Source organism: Rhamphochromis sp. 'chilingali', assembly GCF_963969265.1.
Source record: "Rhamphochromis sp. 'chilingali' genome assembly, chromosome: 5".
Classification (NCBI taxonomy): domain Eukaryota; kingdom Metazoa; phylum Chordata; class Actinopteri; order Cichliformes; family Cichlidae; genus Rhamphochromis; species Rhamphochromis sp. 'chilingali'.
In genome coordinates this window covers 44,280,616-44,306,364 of record NC_137932.1, presented here as the reverse complement: position 1 = coordinate 44,306,364, position 25,749 = coordinate 44,280,616, and the positions used below count along the sequence as shown (strand labels likewise).

Below are 25,749 nucleotides of genomic sequence, written 5' to 3'. Positions count from 1 at the left end.
GCAAGCACTCCAGCGGGTGGTGAAAGAAGCTGGCAGAATTATTGGAACAAGTCTGCCAGAGATCAGTAATATCTTCCCCACTCGCTGTCTGAGGAGGGTGCACAGTATCCTGCGGGACCAACATCACCCTGCGCGCCACCTTTTCCATCTGCTGCCCTCAGGGAGAAGGTACAGGTCTATACAGGCCAGAACATCCAGACTGGCCAACAGCCTGTATCCACAGGCTGTGAGGCTCCTGAACTCTCTGCCCCCCTCTCACGGACAATAACCATATCCAACTTCTTAATAGCAATGAACTGGTCTGCATTGGTGCATCATATCTTTATTCTCTTCCCCCTCCTGCCCCCCCCCCCTCTTTCTTAAATAGATAACTATCATATCTGATATCATATCTCACAGTACAATAATATTGAATGGGTTGCATTGTTGTATTTTGTCATGTTTCTCAGGTCTTTGTCTGAATTTCTACGAACATTATTGCTAAGGATTGTCTTATTGCATTGGAGTCACACTGGGTTAAATATGTACACTTGGGTTTTAAGGGGTATTTATTATTTTCTTCTTTTTTTGGGTTGTATGGAAGCCCCAAACGCAATTTCATTGTTCTTGACAGTGACAATAAATAAATACTATACTACTACTACTACTACCCACCCTCACCACCTGAGTTCTGCCAGTGAGGAAGTCCAACACCCATGCACACAGACGGCTGTTAAGTCCCAGATCCCTCAGCTTTGTGAACAGTCTGCAGGGCACTATTGTGTTAAACGCTGAACTGTAATCAACAAACAGCATTCGCACATAGTTACCCTGTTTCTTGTCCACGTGGCTGAGAGTGGTGTGTAGGACGTGGGCGATGGCATCCTCTGTGGATCTGTTGGATCTGTAGGCAAACTGCAGCGGATCTGTGGTGTCTGGGATGGAGGAGGAGATGATGTTCTTCAGCAGCCTCTCAAACACCTTCATTACTACCGAGGTCAGTGCAACTGGCTGGTAATCGTTCAGGGATGAGGGTTTGCTGTTCTTGGGCACAGGGATGATGGTGGATCTTTTGAAGCATGTGGGGACCACAGACTTCGCCAGGGACTCGTTGAAGATGTAAGTGAACACACCTGCTAGCTGGTCAGCACAGCAGCGCAGCAGACGGCCGGTGATGCCGTCTGGCCCCGCCGCTTTCCTTGTGTTCACTCTCCTCAGTGCCGCTCGGACGTCATGCTCCGCGATGCTGGTCACCGGTCTCTCGCTGATGACGTCACTGTCCTCGGTAGTCAGGCGGTAGATAGCATTAGCCGCCTGGCTAACCTCGAAACGGGCGTAGAACCGATTCAGCTCGTTGGTGAATGCAGAGTCAGCGTTGATCAGCGCAGTGTCCCTGGTTTTGTAGTCCGTAATGGTGCGTAGTCCGTGCCACATACTCCGTGTGTCGCCCTGGTGGAAGCGGGACTCCACACGTTCCCGGTACCGGCGTTTGGCATCTCTCACCGCACGCCGTATGAGGCCGCTTTGTAGGCACTCATATCGCCAGTGGCGAGACCCGCGTTGTAGGAGGCGGTCCTGGCGTTCACTGCAGTGCGGATCGATCTGTCCATCCACGGTTTCTGGTTTGGGAATGTGGTGACTCTCGCAGTGGGGATAATCTCCTCCGCTAGCATATTGACGAAGCATACTGCTACTTCCGTAAACTCGTTGATGTCGACTGCGCATGCTCTGAACATGTCCCAGTCGACATCGTTGAGTGCGTCCTGTAGCGTAGCTTCTGATTGGGCAGTCCACCGTTTTACCTCCCTCGTGGTTACTTCTTCCCTCCGTATGCTTTGTTTATACTGGGGGATGAGGAAGATGGCGTTGTGGTCAGACTTCCCAAAAGCTGGGTGTGAGACAGCTTTGTAGCCCTGCTTGTATGGCGTGTAGCAGTGATCCAAAATCCGATCCCCTCTCGTTGGACACGAGACATGCTGGTAAAAGTTTGGCATGACTTGTCTGAGGTTCGCTTTGTTAAAGTCTCCTGCTACAATGAGGGCTGCGCCCGGGTCCTTGTTTTGAAGCGAGCTCAGCACATCATGTAATTCGGACAAAGCCATACCTGTGTCCGCTTGGGGTGGGATGTAGACCGCCGTGGCGATGACCGAGGTGAACTCACGGGGCAGATAGAAAGGGCGGCACTTAATGCTCAGGAACTCCAGATGTGGCGAGCAGCCGCTGGAGTAGAAATGCTCCTGGCATCACACCACTTTCTGTTTACTATGAAACACACTCCTCCACCTTTGGTTTTGTTCGACTCTGCCATTCTGTCCGCGCGGAGCACAAAGAATGAATCCGACGGAGTTACGGCCTGGTCCGGCACGGTGGGGGTCAGCCATGTCTCCGTGAAACATAGAAGGTAGTTCTGCAAAATCACTCAGTAGGATGTTTGTTCTAATTTGCTATGACCTCAGAGCGCATCGAAAATAAAACTAATAGGCTATAAAGAGTGATATGAACATATTTAGAACTTACTGGAATGAAAATGTCTGGAGCACCAACAGATATCTGGAGATGGGAGAGAACTGCACGTCAGCTCGTCTCACAGCTGCTATCCAGGCTAGACGCCTTCGTTTGCTAACATCGATACACGAGCTGCCTCGTGTTGCTTCCAGGTTGGGAAAGAATGAAAAGATAAACAATTTTCAAGCTTATTCTCTTGCCGGTCGTGTGATCGAACATTGCAGCCGACCACACGGCAAATACGAACCATGGCTGTTGTGTGTGCCTTCGCTCCCTTTTCACTTGCGCTAGACCCCCAAAATGGCGGATCGGGCCAAAATCCTTTCCACGCCCACCCCCGTGACATCACGCTCCAAAGCCCTATAATATTGGCCATATTATATTTACAATACCACAGTGAGATGACTTTAGTCTCATGAACAACATTAACTAATTGTTATTTACTAACTAATCTTAAATGACTGTTCAGCACAGAAATGAACCCCAACAATCATGTTTCACAGTCCCGTGGTCTCAGCCTCAGATACTCAACTAAAGTGATGTCATGACAAAAATGAATGACCAACAAAACATTTTTCTCCTTCATTTCTGTCAATCAAAGCTGTATGTAACGTGTCTCGCGGTTAGTATCATGGTTACTAGGCAACCTGAACAGCGTGACGAAGCGTATACCGTCCCATTTCACAAGCCTCTCACTTCCGCACTTCTCGTACTTATAGTACGCACCGTACGTAGTACGCGTAGTGTGCGTACTTCAAGCGTGCAGACCCTGAATTGGGACACAGCCATAGAGCGAGCGAACGAATCACTCACTCACCCCCTCCCTCCTGGCTCACAGCTTCTTCTTCTTCTTGGTTGGCAACCAATGTTAAGGCGCATTACCGCCCCCTGGCTCACAGCGCAGTGGACATTTAGATGAGAAAATATATATTTAACACACTTAAGGAAAATACTAATAAAATACAAATAAACAAAATAAATGTTTATTAAGCAATTTTGATAGGAAATTGTTGTCACGGCTGGTGGAGTGAGCCGTGTGGAGTGGAGGAAAAGGAGGACCCAAGATGCAGCAAACTGATGATACGAGTGACGTTTATTTACAGGGTGGTAGTGGCAAAAACAGGCAATGAAGCATGAGTAATTACAAAGGGAAACCTAAACTGGGAGAAACTAAGTGACAAACCTGGGACCATACCAAAAGGGTGCAGGGCAGAGAGACGCAGAGACAGGAACACCATAGAACGCAGAGACACACGGATGAATGCAGACGAGCCGACAACGAACACAGACCGACACCCACTAAATATACACACACAAGGTAATCAGGTAATCACACACAGGAGGGAAGAACAGCTGATCTGAATACACATGATGACTGGAGGACACAAGCTGAACACAATGACAACAGACACAGACTTTCAGAACAAAACAGGAAATCTAGAACCCGAACCGGACACAAGGGGGGAGGACACAGAATAACTAGAACAGAGGGAAATAATCACAAAACACAAAACGCTGGGTCAACGACCCAGGACCATGACAGTACCCCCCCCTCCAAGGGCTGGCTCCAGACAGCCCAAAACAAAAACAGACGACCAACCCAGGGCGGGCGGCGGGGGCCCAGGACGGAGGGACCAACACCGAACAAAACAAGCTCCAGCGAACCGAGGGAATTGTCCAAAACAAAAACACACATGCTGGAGCACGAGAACAAAACACAGTTCAGGAGGCCGGCCCGGAGGCTGACAACTCAGAAGTCCAGGACAGTTCATCTTCTGAGGCCGGCCACGTCGGCGACACAGCTCCGAAAGCCGACCGAGCGGAAGGCAGCGGTGGCGGAGCGGAGGCAGTTCAGGGGGCCGACCAGGCACACGGCAGCGGCGGTGACGGGGAAACCGTTCAGGCGGCCGACCATGCGGACAGCAACGGCGGCGACGAGGAAACCGTTCAGGCGGCCGACCGTGCAGACAGCAACGGCGGCGATGACACAAGTCTGGAGGCCGACCGCGCGGAAGGCAGCGGCGGCATCTAGGAGGTCGTCCATATTGACGATGACGCTCCACCAGCGGCCTGGCAGATGACCGCCGATGTCGAGGCGGTAGTTCGGGACCCGAAGGTGGCGTGGCCGTCGCAGCACCAGACGAGACCGAAGCAGAGGCTGGACCAGACGAGGCCGAAGCAGAGGCTGGACCAGGCGAAGCTGAAGCCGATGCCGAAGCCGGGCCAGGCGAAGCTGAAGCCGATGCCGAAGCCGGGCCAGGCGAAGCTGAAGCTGATGCCGAAGCCGGGCCAGGCGAGGCAGATGATGATGCTGCAGCCGGGCCAGGCGAGGCAGATGATGATGTTGCAGCAGGGGGCTGGACGGGCTCCTCGGGCCCTCCAGCTGACGAGTCTTGGGGCTGGACGGGCTCCACGGGCTCCTCGGGCCCCCCCAGGAGGCGAAGCAGGAGGCTGGACGGGCTCCTCGGGCCCCCCAGCAGGCGAAGCAGGAGGCTGGACGGGCTCCTCGGGCCCCCCAGCGAAAACAGTCTCTGGACCAGTGGGCACCGGGGCCCCTGGAACATACAGGTCAGAACCAGTAGGCGCGCGGGCCTCTGGCAGGCACAGTTCAGAACCAGCAGGCGCGCGGGCCTCTGGCAGGCACGGGTCAGAACCAGCAGGCGCGCGGGCCTCTGGCAGGCACAGTTCAGAACCAGCAGGCGCACGGGCCTCTGGCAGGCACGGGTCAGAACTAGCAGGCGCGCGGGCCTCTGGCAGGCACGGGTCAGAACCAGCAGGCGCACGGGCCTCCGGCAGGAACGGGTCAGAACCAGCAGGCGCACGGGCCTCTGGCAGGAACGGGTCAGAACCAGCAGGCGCACGGGCCTCTGGCAAACACAAGGCAGACTGCAGCTGCACGGAGCATTGACTCAGCTCAGGCAGCGACAGCCGGATGCAGTCCTCAGCTGGCTTCTTAACTTCCAGGGGTCCAGAGTCGATCAGGGGCTGGAACCCAGCCTCTGGGGATGCCCTGGAGTGCATCACAGTCTCTGTACTGGCCAGCTGTTAATTAAGTTTGCAGATGACACCACGGTGATTGGCCTCATCAGTGACAACGATGAGGCCGCCTACAGGGAGGAGGTGGATCGTCTGGCTGAGTGGTGCGACACAAACAACCTGCTGCTTAACACCGAGAAGACCAAGGAGCTCATCGTGGACTACAGGAGGAATGCTGACCCACATCCACCCATCCACATTAAGGGGACGGCTGTGGAGCGTGTGAGCAGCTTCAAGTTCCTGGGAGTCCACATCTCCGAGGATCTCACCTGGACGACCAACTGCTCCAAGCTGGTCAAGAAGGCTCACCAGCGCCTCTTCTTCTTGAGGACTCTGAGGAAGAACCACCTGTCCTCAGACATCCTGGTGAACTTCTATCGCTGCACCATCGAGAGCATCCTGACCAACTGTATAACAGTCTGGTACGGGAACTGCTCTGCCTCGGACCGGAAGGCGTTGCAGAGGGTCGTGAAAACTGCCCAGCGCATCGCCGGAGCACCACTTCCTGCCATAAAAGACATCTACAGGAAGCGGTGTCTGAAAAGGGCTGGGAAAATCATCAGAGACCCCAGTCACCCATCACATGGACTCTTCACCCTCCTGCCCTCTGGGAGGCGCTACAGGAGCCTCCGGACTAAGACCACCAGGTACCGGAACAGCTTCTTCCCCACAGCTGTCAGACTCCTGAACTCTGCCTCCTGACATCTGACCCATGTTAACTCATGGACTGAACATACACACACACACACAATGGACAACTGTACCCTCAAACACACAATAATAACATGGAGTGAACCACCACTCATAACCACTAGCACTTTATATAGCCTCTGTAGAAATTATCCACACCCTCACTTACCTTAACTGCACTACTGTATAGCCCTGTGTAAACAATCATTCTGTACATACGATAATTTTTAACCCTACAACTGTTTACAACTTGCATAGTTCCCATTTCTGTATAGCTGTATATCTCAGATTCCTGTAAAGTTATTTATTTCATATTCTGTATAGTTTTTCATATTTATATCCTGTTCATATCCTGTACATAGCTTGTACTCACTACAGCCTGTACATACTTATAGTTATAGAATATTCACAACATACTTCATACCGTGTACATTATAACATAATAGACCCATTTCTGTAATATACTTACATATCTATATTATTGCTAATATATATTGTAATATATCTATATCACTAAGCACTTCTGGATGGATGCAAACTGCATTTCGTTGCCCTGTACCTGTGCATGTGCAATGACAATAAAGTTGAATTCTATTCTATTCTATTCTGTTGGGGACTGATTACTGCGTTATGTGGTGTGTCTCTCTGCTTGACATGAACAGGTGAAAAATAGTTCTTTTCAGGTTGGATGGACTTAACCTGTTGTACAGGAGGAGTTGGTGAAGATGATGGCTGAGCGGCTAACTGAGCTAGTGGCTGCTGGGCAGCTAACTGAGCTACTGGCAGGGCAGCCGACTCAAAAAACACAGCCCCGGAATAAACAGACACACAGTCCAAAACAGAAAAAGGGTCCTTTTCACTCACCACAGCTGGCAGTTCCAAAGTCCTAGTCTTCGGCTGTGGGGTGATGCGCCGACGGCGCGATCGTCGCTTCCTCCCGGGCAAAGCCTCCGGCTGGCCGGGCAAAACCTCCGGCGGGCCGGGCAAAACCTCCGGCGGGCCGGGCAAAACCTCCGGCGGGCAAAACCTCCGGCGGGCCGGGCAAAATCTTCGCCGCCGGGCTGAGTTGGGAAGCGGTAGCGGCTGGTGGGTGAAGGTGCAGTTCGTTGAGTATGAAGTCCTGTGCGAGCGGGTGAAGAGAGTCCAGCAGCCAGGAGTGAGCAGAGATGAGCTGCTGTAGCCTGGCTTCTACAGCGCGGAGACACTCTTCCCCCTCATGCTCGAGCCATAGGTTAACCAACCTGGAAACAGAGTCAATTAGTTCCTCCCGAAGCTCCTCGGGAGGTGCGGATGCCGCTGGGTCCATGTCTGGTCGGCTCGTACTGTCACGGCTGGCGGAGTGAGCCGTGTGGAGTGGAGGAAAAGGAGGACCCAAGATGCAGCAATCAATCAATCAATCAATCAATCAATCAATCAATCAATCAATCAATCAAAGCTTTATTCGTCACATGCAGGTTGCCCTGCAGTGAAATGGGACCCCCCCCCCGACCTTACACATATAGCACAAACATTACATGGGGATACAGGTCGGAGATTGGTAGAATCAGGAAAAAACATTGAAATGTACACTACAGTGGGGAAAGTACAAGAGGAAAAAAGAGACCCCTACTCATGCTGTGCTTCCATGGTAGGACAGCATGAGAACAGGAAACAAAAAAACTCCTTTGCACAAAAAAGCACATAAATGTCCACAGCACAACATTGTGAAGACATGACAAGCCACAGGGGTGGGTGGGGGGTGAGGAGTAATCTGAAGAAACACAGCAGCCACCCTGCACAGCGCTATCATTCCAGCGCGGCACACAGACCCGCCGTGTTCCCTCGCCGGAAACAAGCATCAAAGGCGTTGGAAAGGGAGGGGGGATGAGTGAGTGCCTATCAGTGTAAGTGTATGTGTGTGCGTGTCCATAGTTTAGCTGAGACAGTGTCCTTCGCTCTATCAGGCTAAGTAAACAGTCTGCCAGCCAACCCAGGTGGCCTTCATGGGACGGGAAGAATAGTCATCACACAGTCGTTATCAGGGAGTTGTTTTGGTGGGCTCCAGCCTTGGGCCTAGCAGCTGGCGCCGTGGTGTCCAAATGTTGAATATTGTTGATTTCTCCTTTGTGAGCAGCTCGAATTTAGCCCTCTGACACTGGTCCCTCGATCTCCCGTTGGAGAGCCGCGAGCCTCCCCATGATGGTATCAAACTTCTGTTCCATGGTGTTGTCAGTCTTTTGATTCTGAGACCTCACAACTGCAGTGATCCGTTCCGCGATGTTTTCCAACTGTCGCTCAAGGGTGTCATTTTGAGCAGGCCTTTCTCTGATGTTTCCCCTCATACGCTCAATGGTGTTGTTTTGAGCCTTCACAGCAGCTGTAAGCGTCTCCAAGGTATTGACCATATTACGTTCGTTGTGAGAGGTCGCGCCTCGTCCCGTCGCTTCGAATCCAGCGGGCAGCCTTGTGGGGGTTTGAACAGCCGGTTCCGCTCTCTTATTTCTCTGATAAACCAGGGCTAAGCCAACGCCGATCAGCATGAACCCTGTTATCATGGTTCCGAATAGGTAGATATCTTCAGTGTCCTCGATCGACAGTCCCGCCAGGCACACGGTCCTCCAGTTCTGCCACCCGTCCATCGTGTAACCGGCAGGGAAAGTCCCTCCAGGGCACTCAGGCTCTCCCGAGCCCAGACTTCTCGTTGAGAAAAGGGTGTCAATAGCACTCAGAGACCAGTTGATCAAATCCATAATTCTCTTTTAGGTTTTAGAGAACGACAGTGAGAGACTGTTCCAGGGAAAGTAAATGCACACAAGACAAGACAAGGACATAGAGGCTAAGCAGGGAAGATAAGGGTGAGGAGGAGAGGAGAAAAGTGCGACCGCCTTAGCTGAGAGCTCAAGTAGAAAGCAAACTGATGATACGAGTGACGTTTATTTACAGGGTGGTAGTGGCAAAAACAGGCAATGAAGCATGAGTAATTACAAAGGGAAACCTAAACTGGGAGAAACTAAGTGACAAACCTGGGACCATACCAAAAGGGTGCAGGGCAGAGAGACGCAGAGACAGGAACACCATAGAACGCAGAGACACACGGATGAATGCAGACGAGCCGACAACGAACACAGACCGACACCCACTAAATATACACACACAAGGTAATCAGGTAATCACACACAGGAGGGAAGAACAGCTGATCTGAATACACATGATGACTGGAGGACACAAGCTGAACACAATGACAACAGACACAGACTTTCAGAACAAAACAGGAAATCTAGAACCCGAACCGGACACAAGGGGGGAGGACACAGAATAACTAGAACAGAGGGAAATAATCACAAAACACAAAACGCTGGGTCAACGACCCAGGACCATGACAATTGTTTAATTTTAGAAATGTTTTTGCTCTTTTTTTCTCTATAAAATAGGTGTGTTCTTTTTTTTTAATCATTCGTCTTAGCAGTGGGATTTACATGAAAAGGGAAACAAATTAAGTTTGAGTGAAAATGTAAAATTTTCGCACTCTCTGGTCAACTGACTCAGTGAATCAAATGACTCAAAAAATCCGATTCACTTTGGTGAGTGACTCATTAACACTCGATTCAGTAAAAAGAATCAAATTTACCATCACTAGTTCAGTGCACAGCACAACAATATGGATATACATATTATTGTTCCTAGAGTATTTAAAAGTAGAATGGGAGGCAGAGCCTTCAGTTTTCAGGCCCCTCTTCTGTGGAACCAGCTTCCAGTTTGGATTCAGGAGACAGACACTATCTCTACTTTCAAGATTAGGCTTCAAACTTTCCTTTTTGCTAAAGCATATAGTTAGGGCTGGACCAGGTGACCCTGAATCCTCCCTTAGTTATGCTGCAATAGATGTAGGCTGCTGGGGGATTCCCATGATGCACTGGGTGTTTCTTCTTCTCACTATGTATTAACAGACCTCTCTGCATTGAATCATATCTGTTATTAACCTCTGTCTCTCTTCCACAGCATGTCTGTATCCTGTCTTCCTTCTCTCACCCCAACCAATCACAGCAGATGGCCCCGCCCCTCCCTGAGCCTGGTTCTGCTGGAGGTTTCTTCCTGTTAAAAGGGAGTTTTTCCTTCCCATTGTGCTTGCTCATAGGGGTCATATGATTGTTGGGTTTTTCCTCTGTATGTATTGTTGTAGGATCTGCCTTATAATATAAAGTGCTTTGAGGCGACTGTGTGACTTGGCGCTTTATAAATAAATTTGGACAGAATTGAATTGAATGAATATCTCTTTTAATCCAGATCAGATTTTTTTTCTTCTCAGAGTTTCTATGAGAAAACCGTGTGACACCCTCTATGGAGTTAGCGCATCTCCAGTCCGGCCACCCTGACATTAAGGGTCTGAGTGATGAAGAGCAGCAGGTTCTCCATGGAAACAACAACAGCTATGACTGGGTAGCTTGGACTGCATGTGTTTCTGCCTCATTAACATGTACTGAGACAAACTTATCTCCTACCTGCAGATCCCATCTTCTTCTCCTCTACAGGTCCATCCATCCTTACAACATAAACCTAAGGATGATCCAGTGGGAACTCTAATGCAGAGGTGGATGTCGGTAGAACTGCTGAATGCTCTGATGAGCAGGAAGATGAAGTGCTGATCTCAGCTGAACACCTGTGGGAGATTTTGGAGTGACATGTTAGACAGCATGTTCCACCAGCACCATTATCCAAACACAAAGTAAGCCCACAGGGGTTTTTATTTTAATGGCATTCACACACCAAGAGAGTTCAGATACTTTTAAGTGAACACCATTGAGGCCTGAAACTGGTCTATACATCCCTCCATTCATAATAATGGACTGCATTCATATAGTGCTTTTCTAGACACTCAAAGTGCTTTACAGCACCACTATTCATTCACTCTCACATTCACACACTGGTGGAATGTGAGAGTGGTGGAGGCAAATCACAGTTGTAGCCACAGCTGCGCTGGGGCAGACTGGCAGAAGAGAGGCTGCCATATCGCGCCATCGGCCCCTCCGGCCAACACCAGTAGGCGGTTGGGTGAAGGACACAATGACCAGGACAGACAGAGCTGGGAATCGGACAAGCAACCTTCCGGTTACAAGATGAGCTTCCCAACCCCCTGAACCATGGTCGCTCCATCCATCCATCCATCCATATAATCCAGTGTCCCTTCAGTTATTGTTACTAAGTCCTTATCTTTTTCTTTTTTATGTTTTTAGTTCTTGCCTACCCCGGGCTGTGGAACATCAGTGCCTGAAGACATTAAAATGACTTTAGCTAATAACATGGACCCCCGACCTCCTCCTGCTCCCACATCAGCAAATGAAAATTCCATCCATCCATCTTCTTCCGCTTTTGTCACGGTCCGCTGTGACGGACCGAGTGGAGAATGCGTGTAATGGACCCAGGTGCGTACACGAGTGAGCAGACGGGAGTGAGCTTTAAGAGAAGGCGAGCCTTTAATATGGCTGAAAACAAGGTGTACAAATACAGCAGGGATAACGTGGCTAAACAGAAACCTGAACTGGGAACAAACGATGGTGAGGCTATGGCTTGGAAGACAACAGACCAGGCATGGAAACACGGAGGGTGGGAACACAGACGACGCGACGCAGACTGTATGAAACACAGAGACTAAATACACATGAGGGATGATCAGGGGAAGTGACCACACATGGGAACGCAGCTGACACACATGAACTTAACGACAGGACAGGAGGAGTAAAACTGAATACACTGACAGTGAATGCAGGCCTTCAAAGTAAAACAGGAAACATGAGACATGACCCGGGGAGACATAGTACAGGGGGAGGTGACATAACTGACAGCATGAACTTGACAGTACAAGACACACAGACATAAACACACGAAGGGCAAGGGAGACGTAATGCAGGGGTGATATATACAAATGGCTGGACTACCTTAGAGAACCTAAAATAATAAACATCAAAATAGGCTAAGCATAACACACTGGGTCACACGACCCAGGACCATGACAGCTTTATCCGGGGCCGGGAATTGGCGGGTCATCCCCATCATCCCCAGACTCTGCTTCCTCCTCGGATGAGGTGGGATTGTCAGTGGGATTAAAGAGGTCCTCGAAGTATTCCTTCCACCGCAATTTTCTCAGTCAAAGTCAGCAGCTCTCAGCCAACTATACACAGTGCAGGTAGAGCACCGCTTTCCCCTCCTGAGACTCCTGACGGTTTGCCAGAATCTCTTCGAGGCAGTCTGAAAGTCTTTTTCCATGGCCTCTCTGAACTCCTCCCACACCTGAGTTTTTGCTTCAGCCACTGCCCGAGCCGCATTCTGCTAGGCCTGTCGGTACCTGTCAGCTGCCTCCAAAGTCCCACAGGCTAGCTAAGCCCAATAGGACTCCTTCTTCAGCCTGGTGGCTCCCTTCACCTCTGGTGTCCACCATTTGGTTCGGGTGTTACCACCACGACAGGCACCAACCACCTTCCAGCTGCAGCTCAATGCAGCAGCTTCGGCAATGGAGACGCTGAACATGGTTTGATTGATTGATTGAATCTTTATTTTGAACATTTTGAAAATGTACAAAAAAATAGAATTAAAAGAGACAAATGAACAAAGCAAAACAAAAGGAAAACGAGCAACCACAACATGGTCCATTCAGACTCAATGTCCCCAGTCTCCCTCGGAATGCTATTGAAGCTCTGCCGGAGGTGTGCGTTGAAGACCTCGCGGACTGGGGCTTCTGCTAGACGTTCCCAGCAAATGAAAATTCAAAGATTTAAATAATCTGACACGAGGCGGAAAAACAATCCAGAAACAGCAGGAATCTGCAAACCTCTCAAATTTGAATTACCTGAGAAGCTTTGGTAGTATGTTAACTGGAACCATAGTCTGGAAAGAGAGATCCCGGTCTCCATAATAATTAGGTTATCGCAGAAGAAACCCTCAGATATGTCAGGAGAAGAGTGGTTTAACCTGCTTTCAGTTTAAGATCAATGAAATGTGTTCAAGTTAAGCAAACGGTGTACCTATTTTTGCTGCGCCTGTTCTGGATCTGTCCTGTGATGTTTGGAAAGCCTGATCTGGATTCATTATGATGAATATTGACTGTGTGCTGGGATAATGTGACTGTTCACATCAACAATAACAGAAAGGGCTTCATCAGGAAGGTAACATATCCACAAAGCCAAAGGTCGCCACTCCAACCCTTCATTTATAACGTTTAACGTGAACATCTGTCTATGATGTTTCAGGGACTCTTTGATCAAACATGTCCATGCTGATTGTCCTCAGCATTACTGTTTTACTGCTGCTTCATTTCTGGAAGTGAAACTTCAGATCTGAGTGGTTTTCTGATAAAGTTCACTTTAGCCTCTCATGTTTGACAGCTGGAGTGTTGTTTATGGTAAAGTGTCAGCAGTCTGTGGTCTCAGTGAGCACTGAGCTTGGTTTGCTGCTGTTCAAAATGAGAGCTGAATGATCAGAGACTCCCAGCAGTGATCCTGAGTCCTGACATGACAGAAAGGGGGGCAGGAACGGCAGTAAGGAGCTAGGAAAAAAGAAGAGCGGTGACAGAAGCACGCCACAGTGAAGATCACATCGTCATATCAGAGTGCTGTGATTGGAGGATCACAGTCTGAGCCTGAAACATAACAGGAATGAACTTCTGTGATCCAATCAGAGGAACAGATCAAACCACAATGGTGGCATCTTTGTCCCACACCGTTGACAGACTGAAGATAAGAGCGTCATAGATGAAGATGGTCTGCTGCAGAGTGAAGCGCTCTCATGTGATCATCAGCTGTGTGAACCAGGAAGCGACAGACGAGGGGCGGAGTCAGAGGGGCGTATGTTGGAGCATAAATATATCTGATAAGGAACAAAGATAAAGATCTGACATTTTCTCTGCTCTCAGCATCAAAGTGAATGCGGAGCTGTAATGTGAGAGACATTAAAACATATCAGAGGCATATTCATAAAAAATCCACATTCGTGATAATTCAATGAGCTACAATTCATTAATATTCCCAAATAAAACATGAAGGATATGCACAAATATGTACACACATGCACTTATTTACCAAGATTATTTTCAGAGTCAGAGTGTCATCTGGAATCTGGGATCAGACTATGTGCTGATGATCTCTGTGGTACAGATGGTCATATTTGCTCCATCCAACAAAGTAACAAAGTATCCGAGTAAACAAAGTATTCTTTATTTTTGCACCACTGAGAAATATAAATATTTCAAAATGATTTCACTAGGTATCTTCTACAGTATGAAGTTTTTTATTAGTGCGTTTGCTCACACCTGGGACTTTGCAAGAGTGCTGGACGCTTTCAGTACTCCAACATTTTTCATGCATCTGTCCCAAAGGATACATTTAATAATTGAAAATTTCAGGCTTTCATGGTTAATATTTCTGTCCTGGTTCACAGTCTGATGCTAACGGACCGATAGAGAATCATCAGAGACTTACCGCAGTGACACCGAGACCTGGTTTCCTGAAGACTGCTGAGGTCGACCGCAGTCTTTCGAGTCCTCCAAGTCCTCTGATCCACAGCTGCTTGTAATCTTGTTGTCTTAAACGGGGGGTGGCTGCCTCGTGTCTCCGTGTGCTTCGCTGAACTATGGAACTGCTGTGACATGAACTCTGACTGTGATGTCTGAGATAAACTCACATGAGCATTCCTCAGCATAGAGGCCAGCATGAAAAATGACTCACAGTCTGGTGGAGAAAAATCAGCAGAGTGAAGAAAACAAAGTGTCTAACAGGACCGAGACACCCTGTCAGCATGAGAGGAGGGAGTCAGTGGAATCACTGAAACATGTATGAGAAAATGAAACAGTCCTACCACACAGAGGTCTCCACAGGAGAAAGTCAACAATCAACATCAACCAGAGTTCGTTTATGTTGATTGTTGACTGTTGACTCTGAGTTTGTGGAAGCTGTTTACTGGAGCAGGGCTCTGATCTCCTCCTCTGTTCTCCTCATCTGACTCTCTGATTAAATCACTCTCCTTCAGGATGTGTCTGGACCTGAAACACGACTGTTCTCCGTCCCACAGATCCTGAGCTGACACAGTGAGGAGCCCTGAGAGGATGAATGTATCCCACTTGGGTGGCATCCACACCACCCACAGAGCTCCGTGAGTCCGATCCACTGAGATGCCTCTCTGACACAGTAATGGCGGTCTGCCTGTCTCACCTCTCAGTGTGCAGTCAGGGACACTCTGTGACTGGTGAGTTTTAACTGTAGTTCCTCTCAATGAAATGGTAAATGGACCGATTCTTATATAGAGCTTTTCTACTTTCACGGGCAGTGTTGGTCAAGTTACTTGAAAAAAGTAATCAGTAACTAATCACTGATTACTGCCCCAAAAGTAATCCCATTACTTTTCTGATTACTTGCTTTCAAAAGTACTTACCGTAAATGTCGGGCTATAAGCCGCTACTTTTTGCACAAGCTTTGAACCCTGCGGCTTTTAGTCAGGTGCGGCTTTTCTATGGATTGTCCGTGATTTTTGTCATATCGTAAGACGATTTGTTTTGTGTGTTCCGCTGTTGTACGGCACTACGTTGCCTGGTGGAAGGATCGGGGTTCAAGAGTGGTATGTTAGTCACATGTCCGTCCGCCAGGCAACGTAGTGCCGTACGAAGTAGCGCGAAAAACAAACTTCAAAGTAGCGCTACGCGTTCAGCGGGAGTCGTGGATGATGAGCGGCGATAAACTTGCAAGTTATGCCCAAAAAGCAAGTTATGCCCAACTCCACCGGTAGATTCTGACAGCGTGGAAAAGTGTGAAAACATCCACGATCACCAACGGATTTTGAAGGGCTGGACTGCTGCATGATGGAGAGGAGGACACCGCCACAGCCCTTCTGAGGGTGTTCGACTCTGACACTGACAATGAGGATTTCTTTGGTTTTGAAAGTGACAACGAAGGAGAGAAGAAGAGTGGATGACGAAGCCATCATGAGCCTGTTTGTATCCGACACTGGAGAAGAGGACTTTGGTGGTTTTAGTGCGTAGGAAGAAGAGAAAGATGGTGGTGAATGACTGACTTTTCTTCTTGTTAAAGCTGTGTCACTGCACCTGAGCCTAAAAGGTAGGCCGAATCTATTGTTCTGGTGTGCTGTAGGTTATTGTTATGTACTACATGTGCAAATATGTACCCATAACTTGTTTTTCAAAATATTAATAAAAGTGATGTCTCCAAACAGCCATCTCTTTCCTGACAATTCCCTTTGTGCATATTCTCTTACATATGATAAGTCAACATTGAAACACCTGCGGCTTTTGGTCAGGTGCGGCTAATGTATGTACAAAACAGGATTTTCCCCTGATTTTAGCTTGTGCGGCTAATATTTAGGTGCGCTTTGTAGTCCGGGAAATACGGTAGTTACTTTTTAAAAACGTAATTTACAACCTGAATAGGTAATAAAGCAGTGCAAACATACTGTTATAAATACTGTTATAAATTAAGCTTAAATAGACATGAAAATAAAAATGAGAATAAGAATTAAAAGTGCTAAGTAGATAGATAGATATATACATGATATATACATGAGTGCAAGTGGTGATCAGCAGCAGCAGTAGTACCTGTGGTGCTGTTAGCACTGTGTGAAGTACTGGTACTGAGTACTAGTAGTGGTATAATAAGTATTTGTTAGCATCTTGGTGGGTCAGAGGCAAACAGGTGAGGTCAGGTGAGTCTGTGGCAGCTCTGTGTGCACTTCTGTTCCACTTCCTGTCTCACACACACTCAGAGGACCAGGTAGGTGTGTGTGTGTGTGTGTGTGTGTGTGTGTGTGTGTGTGTGTGTGTGTGTGTGTGTGTGTGTGTGTGTGTGTGTGAAGCTTCATTTTCTCAGGACAAGGCAGGAAGTGCCCCAGGTGCAGCTGAATGAGCACTTCCTGTTGGGAGACGTCAATTTCCTGCAAAGGACGGCGTGCAGCTGGACGATAAAATCACAATAATAAACAAAAAACATCCGAGACAGCCTGAGGCGACCTCGCACAGCATCATCATCATCATCATGACTAAAATTATTATTGTTATTGTTGTTCTTATTAATCATAGTAGTAAAGTATTTTTATTATCATCTTATTTTAATTGTCATTTTATTTATTCTGTTTTCTGTGTTTGTTTTATTTATTTTTAAAGTTCCTGAATATTTATATTTATTTTGTGTTTTTCTCGTGGTTTTATTGACTTTTTGTCAGTTATTTTTTATTTATTTGTTTTACTTTACGTTATTTGATTCATTATACATTTATAAATAACTATTTTTCTATTATTTCTTTATTGTTATCTGTTTTATGTTTTTAAATGTTTTACTTCTTCTTCTTTCTGTAAATATTTGTATTTATTTTCATGATGACTGATGATTATTGATCATTGATTATTGGGGGCATGACCTTCCTGCTGCTGTCTATAGCTACAGTTAATTGGCTGTGTTTGGTCAAACTGCTGCTGCTGACATGAGCAGTGTGCTGCAGGTCAAAGGTCAGACAGGGCTCGCTAAGCTCCTGTGGTCAAACTGAGCCCTGGAATCTGGATACCTGAAGACCTCGGCCTGTTGCCACAGTGACCAGCAGGCCCGGGAGCCCCCCCTTCCTCCTCCTCGTCTGTGGGAATCCTCGGTGTTTGTTCCTCTGAGGGAGCGGAGGAAGACGAGGAGGAGGAAGCCCACTATTTTTATGAATAAAGTTTGTGAATTCAAATACTCAGCTGTGTTCATTGTTTGGCTTCCTGTTTGTAGAGTTTACACTCAAACCTGCCTCAGATGCCTTTAACACCACAGCACACCAGGGCCTGTGGTTTTATTTTAAAATCCTTCACTTTTAAAGCTGCAACAGTGTTAGCTCCTTCACAATAACAGCCTGAATGTCTGAAGCTCCGTTTTGGTGAAGTTCTTGGACTTTATTTGGATGTGTCTGAGTACAGCTCAGAGTCTATGAGTGACAGCCATCTTTAAAATACAGTCTGGACTTTACTTTGAAATTCTGACCCACATCACTCCACACTGTGGTTCACACAGAACTTGGTTTAATTTGATGTTTTTCAACTCAGTCCTGAAAAAGTTGTGAAACGTTTCAAACATGAATAACAGAGAACATTTTATTCACATTAGAACAAAGAAAACTGAGCTTGGTGGCTGAAAAATGTCTCAGAAAGTTGTAACCAGGCAACATAAACTTGTAAAAGTAGGTGGGACGAAGGAGAAACAGCTGTAGAAACATTTAGCAGCTGAAAAGGTTATTTGGTAGCAGGTCCATACTGTGATTGGGTATAAGAAGAGCATCTTAGATAGAACAGTTTCAGTTTCATCATCTGTAGAATGTCATTTCATCCACAGACAGAAAATCTGGAGGAATCTCTGTGTGCAGGGATCAGTGTTAGATGCTGCTGATGGTGCTGACAGCTGGCACATCTGGAAAGGCTAGTGCTGACAGGAGTGAACAGGTTTTAGAGAAACACCTGCTGCGTGCAGACGTGTTTATCAGGGAAGGCCTTCAGGTTTGAGCCAACACAGCAGAGGGGGGACTGCTGAGAGGTTCGAAGCCCACAGGCCTCTGTGACTGATGGTCCAAGCTACAGACGCCATCAGAGCTTTATTAATGAGGTTCATTTAACATGTGAAAATAAAAGACGAATAAATATGCGGTAAATTATTGATGATACTGAAAGAATACAATCATATCTATTTTATTTTTTAATATTACCATGTAGTTCTTGGATAGTATTCAATTTTAAACATGTTTTATGAAATTTAACCTCACTTTTAATAAAAACAAGATTGTTATGCATTTATTTGTAATGAATTTATTTATTTTGTTATATTTTATTTGACCAGTTTTAATAGTGGATGTTTTATTTCTTCCTGATGCTTATTTCTGCAGCGGCTGTCACGTTTAGCCAGACTCGGTTTAAAAAATGTACTATTTAAGTTTAGTGGCGTTCCTTCTTCCTTTCCTCCGTTCCTCTTTGTTTTTGGCGCTTTCTCTCACGCCTCCGCAGTTTCATTGTTCCGCAGCTGAAGCTGTAATAAATCACGCAGAGTGGGGCTGCCTCTGTGGGCGTTTCTTCTTCTCTCATTTAAACCGCAGTGTGGGGGGACCCGGGGAGACCGCCTGCGACCCTCTGCCGGACTCTGTGCCCTCTGACCCGCCGTGGATCCGGACTGATCCGGACCGAGCCGCCCTTCTTGTGCTGTAAGTTGTGCAGCGTTCAGGCTGATGTCTGCTCCAGGGTCCGCTGGGAAAAGAGATGTTTTTACAGGTTAGGGATACAGGTAAAAGCTGTTTATAGCATCAGGTGTGACTCAGAGATGAACGGGCAATGAAGCAGAGCGGACTCTGCGCCGACAGGAAGCCTGTCATCAGTCTTCTTAAATATCACTACTTTACTTTTCACCATCGAGCAAACAATTCTTAAATCAGGCGTTTTTTCAAATGGAGTTCGTTATTGCTCCAGTTTGTGCTCCACTAAAGCTGATCGGAAAAGCTTATTTCTGCAGCGGCTTAGCCAGACTCGGTTTAAAAAATGTCCTATTTAAGTTTAGTTGTGCGGGCACGTGCACGGTCTCATGCATGCGGACGGCTGAAAGTTCCCACGAGCCGCTGGAGTCGCGCCGTGCCTTCGGCACGCAGCTTGTCCGTTTGCGAACACTCGTGTTTGCATTAGGCAGTTTGTGTTTACCAGCAAACTTTACTTAGCGGACGTTTTAACGCATTTTTAACCCGCAGTACTCAGTCAGCTCAGCGCGCGTGCACACAGGTAGCTAACGTGTGCACGCGCCAACATGAGCTGTTTTTGTAGCGTGCACGTGCCTGCAGGTGAGATGATTTCAGCGCGCAGGCACGTGAACTGTCGTGGATCTTAGTGAGATCTGCGCCTGCAGTAGGAAGATCCGGGGATTAAAGGGTTAAAGAGTGGGTCCGTGCAAAGCTGTGTCCACGGCGCCTGAGCCGAGTTACAAAGGGGGCGGTGCGAGCGCTCAGGCCTCACACTTCATGCTGAAATGCCTCAAACTCCAAACGAACCGTAGGGGATTTTTGAACGGACTCTGGCTCTGAGGGCGCTGAGGCCAATTTATGGCCCTCTGACTGGTGGCTCACCCTGCGTTCAGGGACCTGGATTTCCTTTGAATGGAGCTCCGTGCTGACTGTATGTATGAGGACTCAGCACGAGCCCGGCAGGTAAACACAGGTGTGACCCACGTTGCTTTATTACACAGACACGCTGTCACTTATTACAGATGTAACAGTGTGTCTGTGGCTGGAGGTTCATCCAGATGTTTCAAACAGCTGCGCTGAGCCTTGTTGGCTTCCACTCTTTTAAAGCATCAAAGCTGGTGCTTACTGTATGCACACCTGTGTGTAAGTCACATGATAAAGAGCTCATATTTACTGTAATGCATTAAAGCCTACCGAGGCCCGCTGTCTTCATTATAATTATCAGCTGTGTGTGTGTGTGTGTGTGTGTGTGTGTGTGTGTGTGTGTGTGTGTGTGTGTGTGTGTGTGTGTGGACTGGTGCTGAGCTCAGCTCTTAGATGCTTTTTTTTTGGTAAAATCTGAGACTTTCTGTCTAAAAGACACCGGTTAGAGTTTTATTGGCGAGCTAATTGACTCTTTGTCACAGCGCTGCGGTAAAATTTGATTTTGAAGGTCATGACCTTTCAGTCTAAAGCACCCTACAGAGTTTTTATGTGCAGCAGCAATAAAACACTCCTCCTCCTTTTCATCCTCCGTCTGCTGTCTGAGGGCTCAGTTTTCTTCTTCTTCTCTGGTTTTAATGTTCTCAAAACAAACGTGGACTCATAAAGATCAGTTTTAATCTTAAAATATGCTCTGAATCCACAGGAAGAATTATTCATAGTAATGTTGATCTGATTAAAATGAACTAAAATGAGAAAGTAAAGCTTTCGATGTTATGATGTAGGAGTTTTAGAGGCAGAAGAATGAGACGTTTAAGACCATTTATTCATAATGACCTTTTAACTAATAAAATATGACAGGTTTTTGATTTTCACTAACATTTTGTCAGGAATAAGCTGATATCTTATAGGTTTTATTCCCTCCCAAACATCCAAAAGTCAAAGAACCCTTAAATCTGAGAATTTTTTAATGGAGTTTGGTGAGAGTTTCACTCGCAGCAGAAGAACAGATTATTGATGCAAATAATCAGCATGTGTCTTGTTTCCAATATTAGTCTTTTATTATTTCCTGTGTTAAATCTGTGTTCACTGCCAAATCAAACTTATCGATCTTCAGTTAGTGATTTTGCACCTGATGAATTTCCCGAGGGTTAAAACAGGAAGACGTGGTTATCTTTTTTCTGCTCAAGCGGGAGCAGGAAAAAGAACGCAGCAGTAAAACCTTCAGACCTCTCAGCTCATTCACATGTTATTGATCACACACTGACGTTATTGTTGGTTCAGTCACTTCAATTTGTTAATGAAGTCTGGATGTTTGACCTGCTCTGACTTCCGTCTGTCTGTCCAGCTGCTGGTGTTCTCGTTGTGTGGTCGAGTTGACGGAGAGCCACAGTTTGTGAGCAGGAGTCCTGAACCTGCTTGTAATCAATACGCCTGATACGACCTCCCGTTCAGCTTTGTCCGCTTTAATCTTTATTTGGGAGCGCAAAGAAAATTCTTAAATTAAAGAATCTTTGAATGGAGTTTGGTGGGAAACACTGCTTTTATAAACAAGCCTGAGGTCCGTGGGCTGAATGGACATCAAGATTTTAATTTGAAATTTGAATACTTTCAGAAAACTTTACTTTCACATAGTCAAATACACAGTTTTTACATTTTATGAATTATGTTGTTTGGGGGTTTATTTATTCATTATGACATTTTCATATTATTTATTATTATTTTTATTATGTGAAATTTATTCAGTGCATTAATTTAAATGTATTTTTATCAAAAATACATCTTTGTTTTTTATTTAATATTTCTGACTTTCCCTGTTTTCCAGGTGTAACCTCGTCGCCATGAGTCTGAGTGCTAACGACCTCTCTGAGCTCATTGAGCTGTGGGAGGAGCTGAACCTGACCTCCGCTGACCATAACCTGTCCCACGTGGAGGCGCTGAGGTGTTCGGGCACCGTCAACCAAACCGCCTTCCTTCACACCCTCTCCGTCCTCTACATCTTCATCTTCCTGGTGGGCCTCGCCGCCAATGCCCTGGTGGTCTGGGTCAACCTGCGATCCGACAGGAACCGCTATGAGACACACCTGTACATCCTGAACCTGGCCATAGCTGACCTGTGCGTCGTGGCCACGCTGCCGATCTGGGTGACCTCATTGCTGAAGGGCGGTCAGTGGCCGTTTGGAGAATCCGTCTGTAAACTTACTCACCTGGTCTTCAGCGTTAACCTCTTCAGCAGCATCTTCTTCCTTGCCTGCATGAGTGTCGACCGCTACTTGTCCGTCACGCTGTTTGGCGACACCCCCGACAGCCGCAGGAAGAAGGTGGTGCGCCGGCTGATCTGTGTTCTGGTTTGGATGATGGCGCTGGTGGCCTCCATCCCAGACACCTACTTCCTGCAGGCGGTGAAGTCAGCGCACTATGATGGCGCCATCTGCCGTCCAGTGTACCCGCCCAGCAACCCGAAGGAGTGGATGGTGGGCATCCAGCTGAGCTTCTTTGCGCTCGGCTTCGCCATCCCCTTCCCTGTCATCACCATCTTCTACCTACTCCTGGCAACGGCCATCCCTCCCACCTCAGACCAGGAGCGGCGCGTCAGCCGGCGGATCATCCTCACGTACATTGTAGTCTTCCTGGTGTGCTGGCTGCCATTCCACACTGTCCTCCTGCTGGACACCCTGTCCCTGCTGAATCTCCTGCCCTTCAGCTGCCGGCTGGAGAACTTCCTGGACGTGTCGCTGCACCTAACACAGTGCTTCTCGCTGGTCCATTGCTGTGTCAACCCCATCCTGTACAACTCCCTGAACAGGAACTACCGCTATGACCTCATGAAGGCCTTCATCTTCAAGTACTCCACCAAGACCGGGCTCACCAGGCTCATCGATGCCTCGCATGTCTCAGAAACCGAGTATTCAGCAATGACCACGGACAGCCCGATGTGAACTTCAGAGCCCTCCAGGACTCATTCAAAGACTTGTAAATAACTTCCACCTACCCCTGTTGGTGGCACACCTAACTTCATCCAGAGGAACTACTACAGCAACGACGAGTATGCCTTCAGACCTGCACCAGGTTAGGGTGTACGTGCTTTAGCAGTTTTAATGGACTGGGCTGGCTCAACTCGTTCAGGACCTGCAGTCGGTTCCTCCATCTGCTAGTGCTAGCTGCAGTCTTTTCCAGCTTGAGCCAGGTGAACCGCACCAGCTGTGATTCCTGGATGGGTTATTGACCTAATGGCCAATGTCTCTTGGGAATGCTTTTTGCGTCATTAGAAGCTTTTTAGGACTCGGGAATGCATCCTAACACCTATTTGACACGTCGTATGTTATTGGATCGACTGGTGACAGAAAGACGTTCTGGCCATCAGGTAATCATTTGTATCTATAAAAAAAGACTTTTCTTCATGCTCTGCTGTTTCTAAGTAATCAAAACAAAGACAGCACAAAGGTTTGTGGACAGCATGACTAAACGTGTCAGCGCTGCTCCGATCAGCTGCTTTAACTCACTGAGGTTTCACCTGTTTCTGACACACTCTGTGTATTAAATACTCCAACATAATGCACTGAATGTGAAAGCCATGTCCTCCTAGATGTATTATAACTCTCTTACATAGAAAATGAATGAAGGCTCAAACATCAGCAGGTCAGTGTCAGGAACAGCTACTCGCTGAGCCTGGCTCAGATCCTTCACCACCTAACCGAAGTTCACAGGTCAGAGGAACACTGGATTATGTAGAGTGAGCATCCACAAACCTTCAGTCATGTAGTTGTTTGTCCTGACAGTCAGAGCTGAGGGCTGAAACTCGCCTGAGAGATGACCTGAAGAACCTGAAACTCACAGGATCACCTGAAGGCAGTAAAAAAAAAGTTGTTTTTTTCCACTTTATATGAATTGGAGGTGGAAACATGATGGAGAAAAACATTTTTCACCTTCAGAGACGACCCTGAAATCTGTGGACGCGTTTCTGTCCAACAAGCTGGAAACTATTAACAGGAAATTCTGGGTTCAAACTGGCGAATGACGCACAAACATCACATTAACAACAAAATATTAGGAAGAACTTTCTGTCTCTGGCAGAAATTCTTGTTTTCTGTAATGTTTTTGCCAAATATCCACATGCTCTTTCCAGGAAACTTTATTTTGAAACTCAGAAAGAAACAAAGGTTGTTGTTTTTTTTGTTCATTATCAGCATATTTAATCTGTCTGCTGTCAGGTTACCAGACTGTGACGATGTGCTTCATTTCTGTATTACAGCTCCTGCACTAGAACCAAACTGTGTAAAAAAGCTCCTGTTTCCTGTATGATCTCCTGCTCGTTCCTGCTTGTTTCTGCTTCAGGTTCACTCTGTAATAAAGATGGAGATGAAGATGAGTGTGTGTGTGGTTCATGTTTGTGTGTTTGTTGTTGTGGTCATCATGTTTTCACGTCTCCATGTTGCCAGGATTTTCTACGTTTAAGGTTTTGCTCTTTGTATTTTGTGGTCAGCATTCAGTTTTCCCAGTTTAGTTCTGTTAGCTTTCCTCCAGTGTCCGTGTGCCTTTTGTTTTGTAATGTTTTTTATCCGCCTATTAAACAGCTCACTTTTTGTTAACATTCAAGTTTTGTTACACTTTCCTTGATGTCTGCATTTTGGGTCCTCTTCACAAATTCATACAGTGCTGCATACTGTGACAGTCCGAGGGAGACTTGGCGGGTAAATTCTCAGTCTTATTCACTTCATGAACATGAACAGTCTCTTCATAGCTCATGCTGCTGTAAGCTGTGGTGGCGACGTGGACGTCGCCTCCTCCTGGAAGCCGTGGTCGTGGAGCCTGGCGCTGCTATGGCTGGAAGCAGCCACCGGTTGCGGTGAGGAAAATGCAGCACTTGTCTGCTGCGGGATGGACATGGAGACAGGCGGGAGACTGAACAACTTTTACTCCCGTAGCTGGCGAAGGGAAAGCAGCATCACAGAGGGGCTGGAATGATTCAACCTGCATGGTGTGGGGGCTGCTGCTTTGGCGGTGAATGTGAAACTCCTATTGTAGCCAAAACAAAGTTCTTGTGATGCTCCAACTAAACGCTCCACAAAAAGCGGAGTGGCTGTAGCTCAGGTGGTAGAGCACCACCTGAGCTACAGCCACTAACTGGAAGGTTGGCAGTTCGATCTCAGGCTCCACCAGTTTGCATGCCAAATATCCTTGGGCAAGACACTCTCCAATGACAGTAAGCACTAAACAGTTTAGAAAAATGTGCTTGTGTGAGTGGGTGAATGTGTTAGTTGTATAAAATGCTTTGAGTGCTCAGATAGAGTGGAAAAGAGTTCTGAGAACCAGCCCGTTTACCATGAAAACCGACTGTTCCAGTCCTGAGTCACCAGTAGTTACTGGAAACCTCCACCACACACACACACACTCCAGCCTGGAATGATA

At 47.2% G+C, this 25,749-nt stretch overlaps 2 protein-coding genes across 6 annotated transcripts in view; one reads left to right on the top strand and one right to left on the bottom strand.

Moving 5' to 3' along the window:
- Positions 1–14,756, bottom strand: part of LOC308396573 (protein NLRC3-like) — a 42,458-nt gene extending 27,702 nt beyond the window's left edge. Inside the window, exons 1-2 of the mRNA XM_080881990.1 lie at positions 14,658–14,756; positions 10,689–10,846 (exon numbers count right to left, since the gene is read on the bottom strand). Coding sequence (XP_080738116.1) covers positions 10,689–10,728 — 40 coding nt within the window. The 5' untranslated portion in view covers positions 10,729–10,846; positions 14,658–14,756. The remainder of the gene's footprint in view (positions 1–10,688; positions 10,847–14,657) is intronic.
- A 594-nt stretch (positions 14,757–15,350) lies between these two features.
- On the top strand, positions 15,351–24,911 carry LOC308396574 (atypical chemokine receptor 3-like). Of its 5 annotated transcripts, none has more exons than XM_080881991.1 (3): positions 15,351–15,420; positions 19,291–19,462; positions 22,166–24,911. In XM_080881991.1, the coding sequence occupies exons 1-3, from the start codon at positions 15,366–15,368 to the stop codon at positions 23,277–23,279; spliced, it is 1,341 nt and encodes a 446-aa protein (XP_080738117.1). In that variant the 5' UTR covers positions 15,351–15,365; the 3' UTR covers positions 23,280–24,911. The 5 variants fall into 5 exon arrangements, with proteins under 5 accessions (XP_080738117.1, XP_080738119.1, XP_080738120.1 ...); XM_080881993.1 differs by having other exon boundaries at positions 15,405–15,420; positions 19,291–19,395; XM_080881994.1 differs by lacking the exon at positions 15,351–15,420 and having other exon boundaries at positions 19,416–19,475.
- Positions 24,912–25,749: the final 838 nt, after the last annotated feature.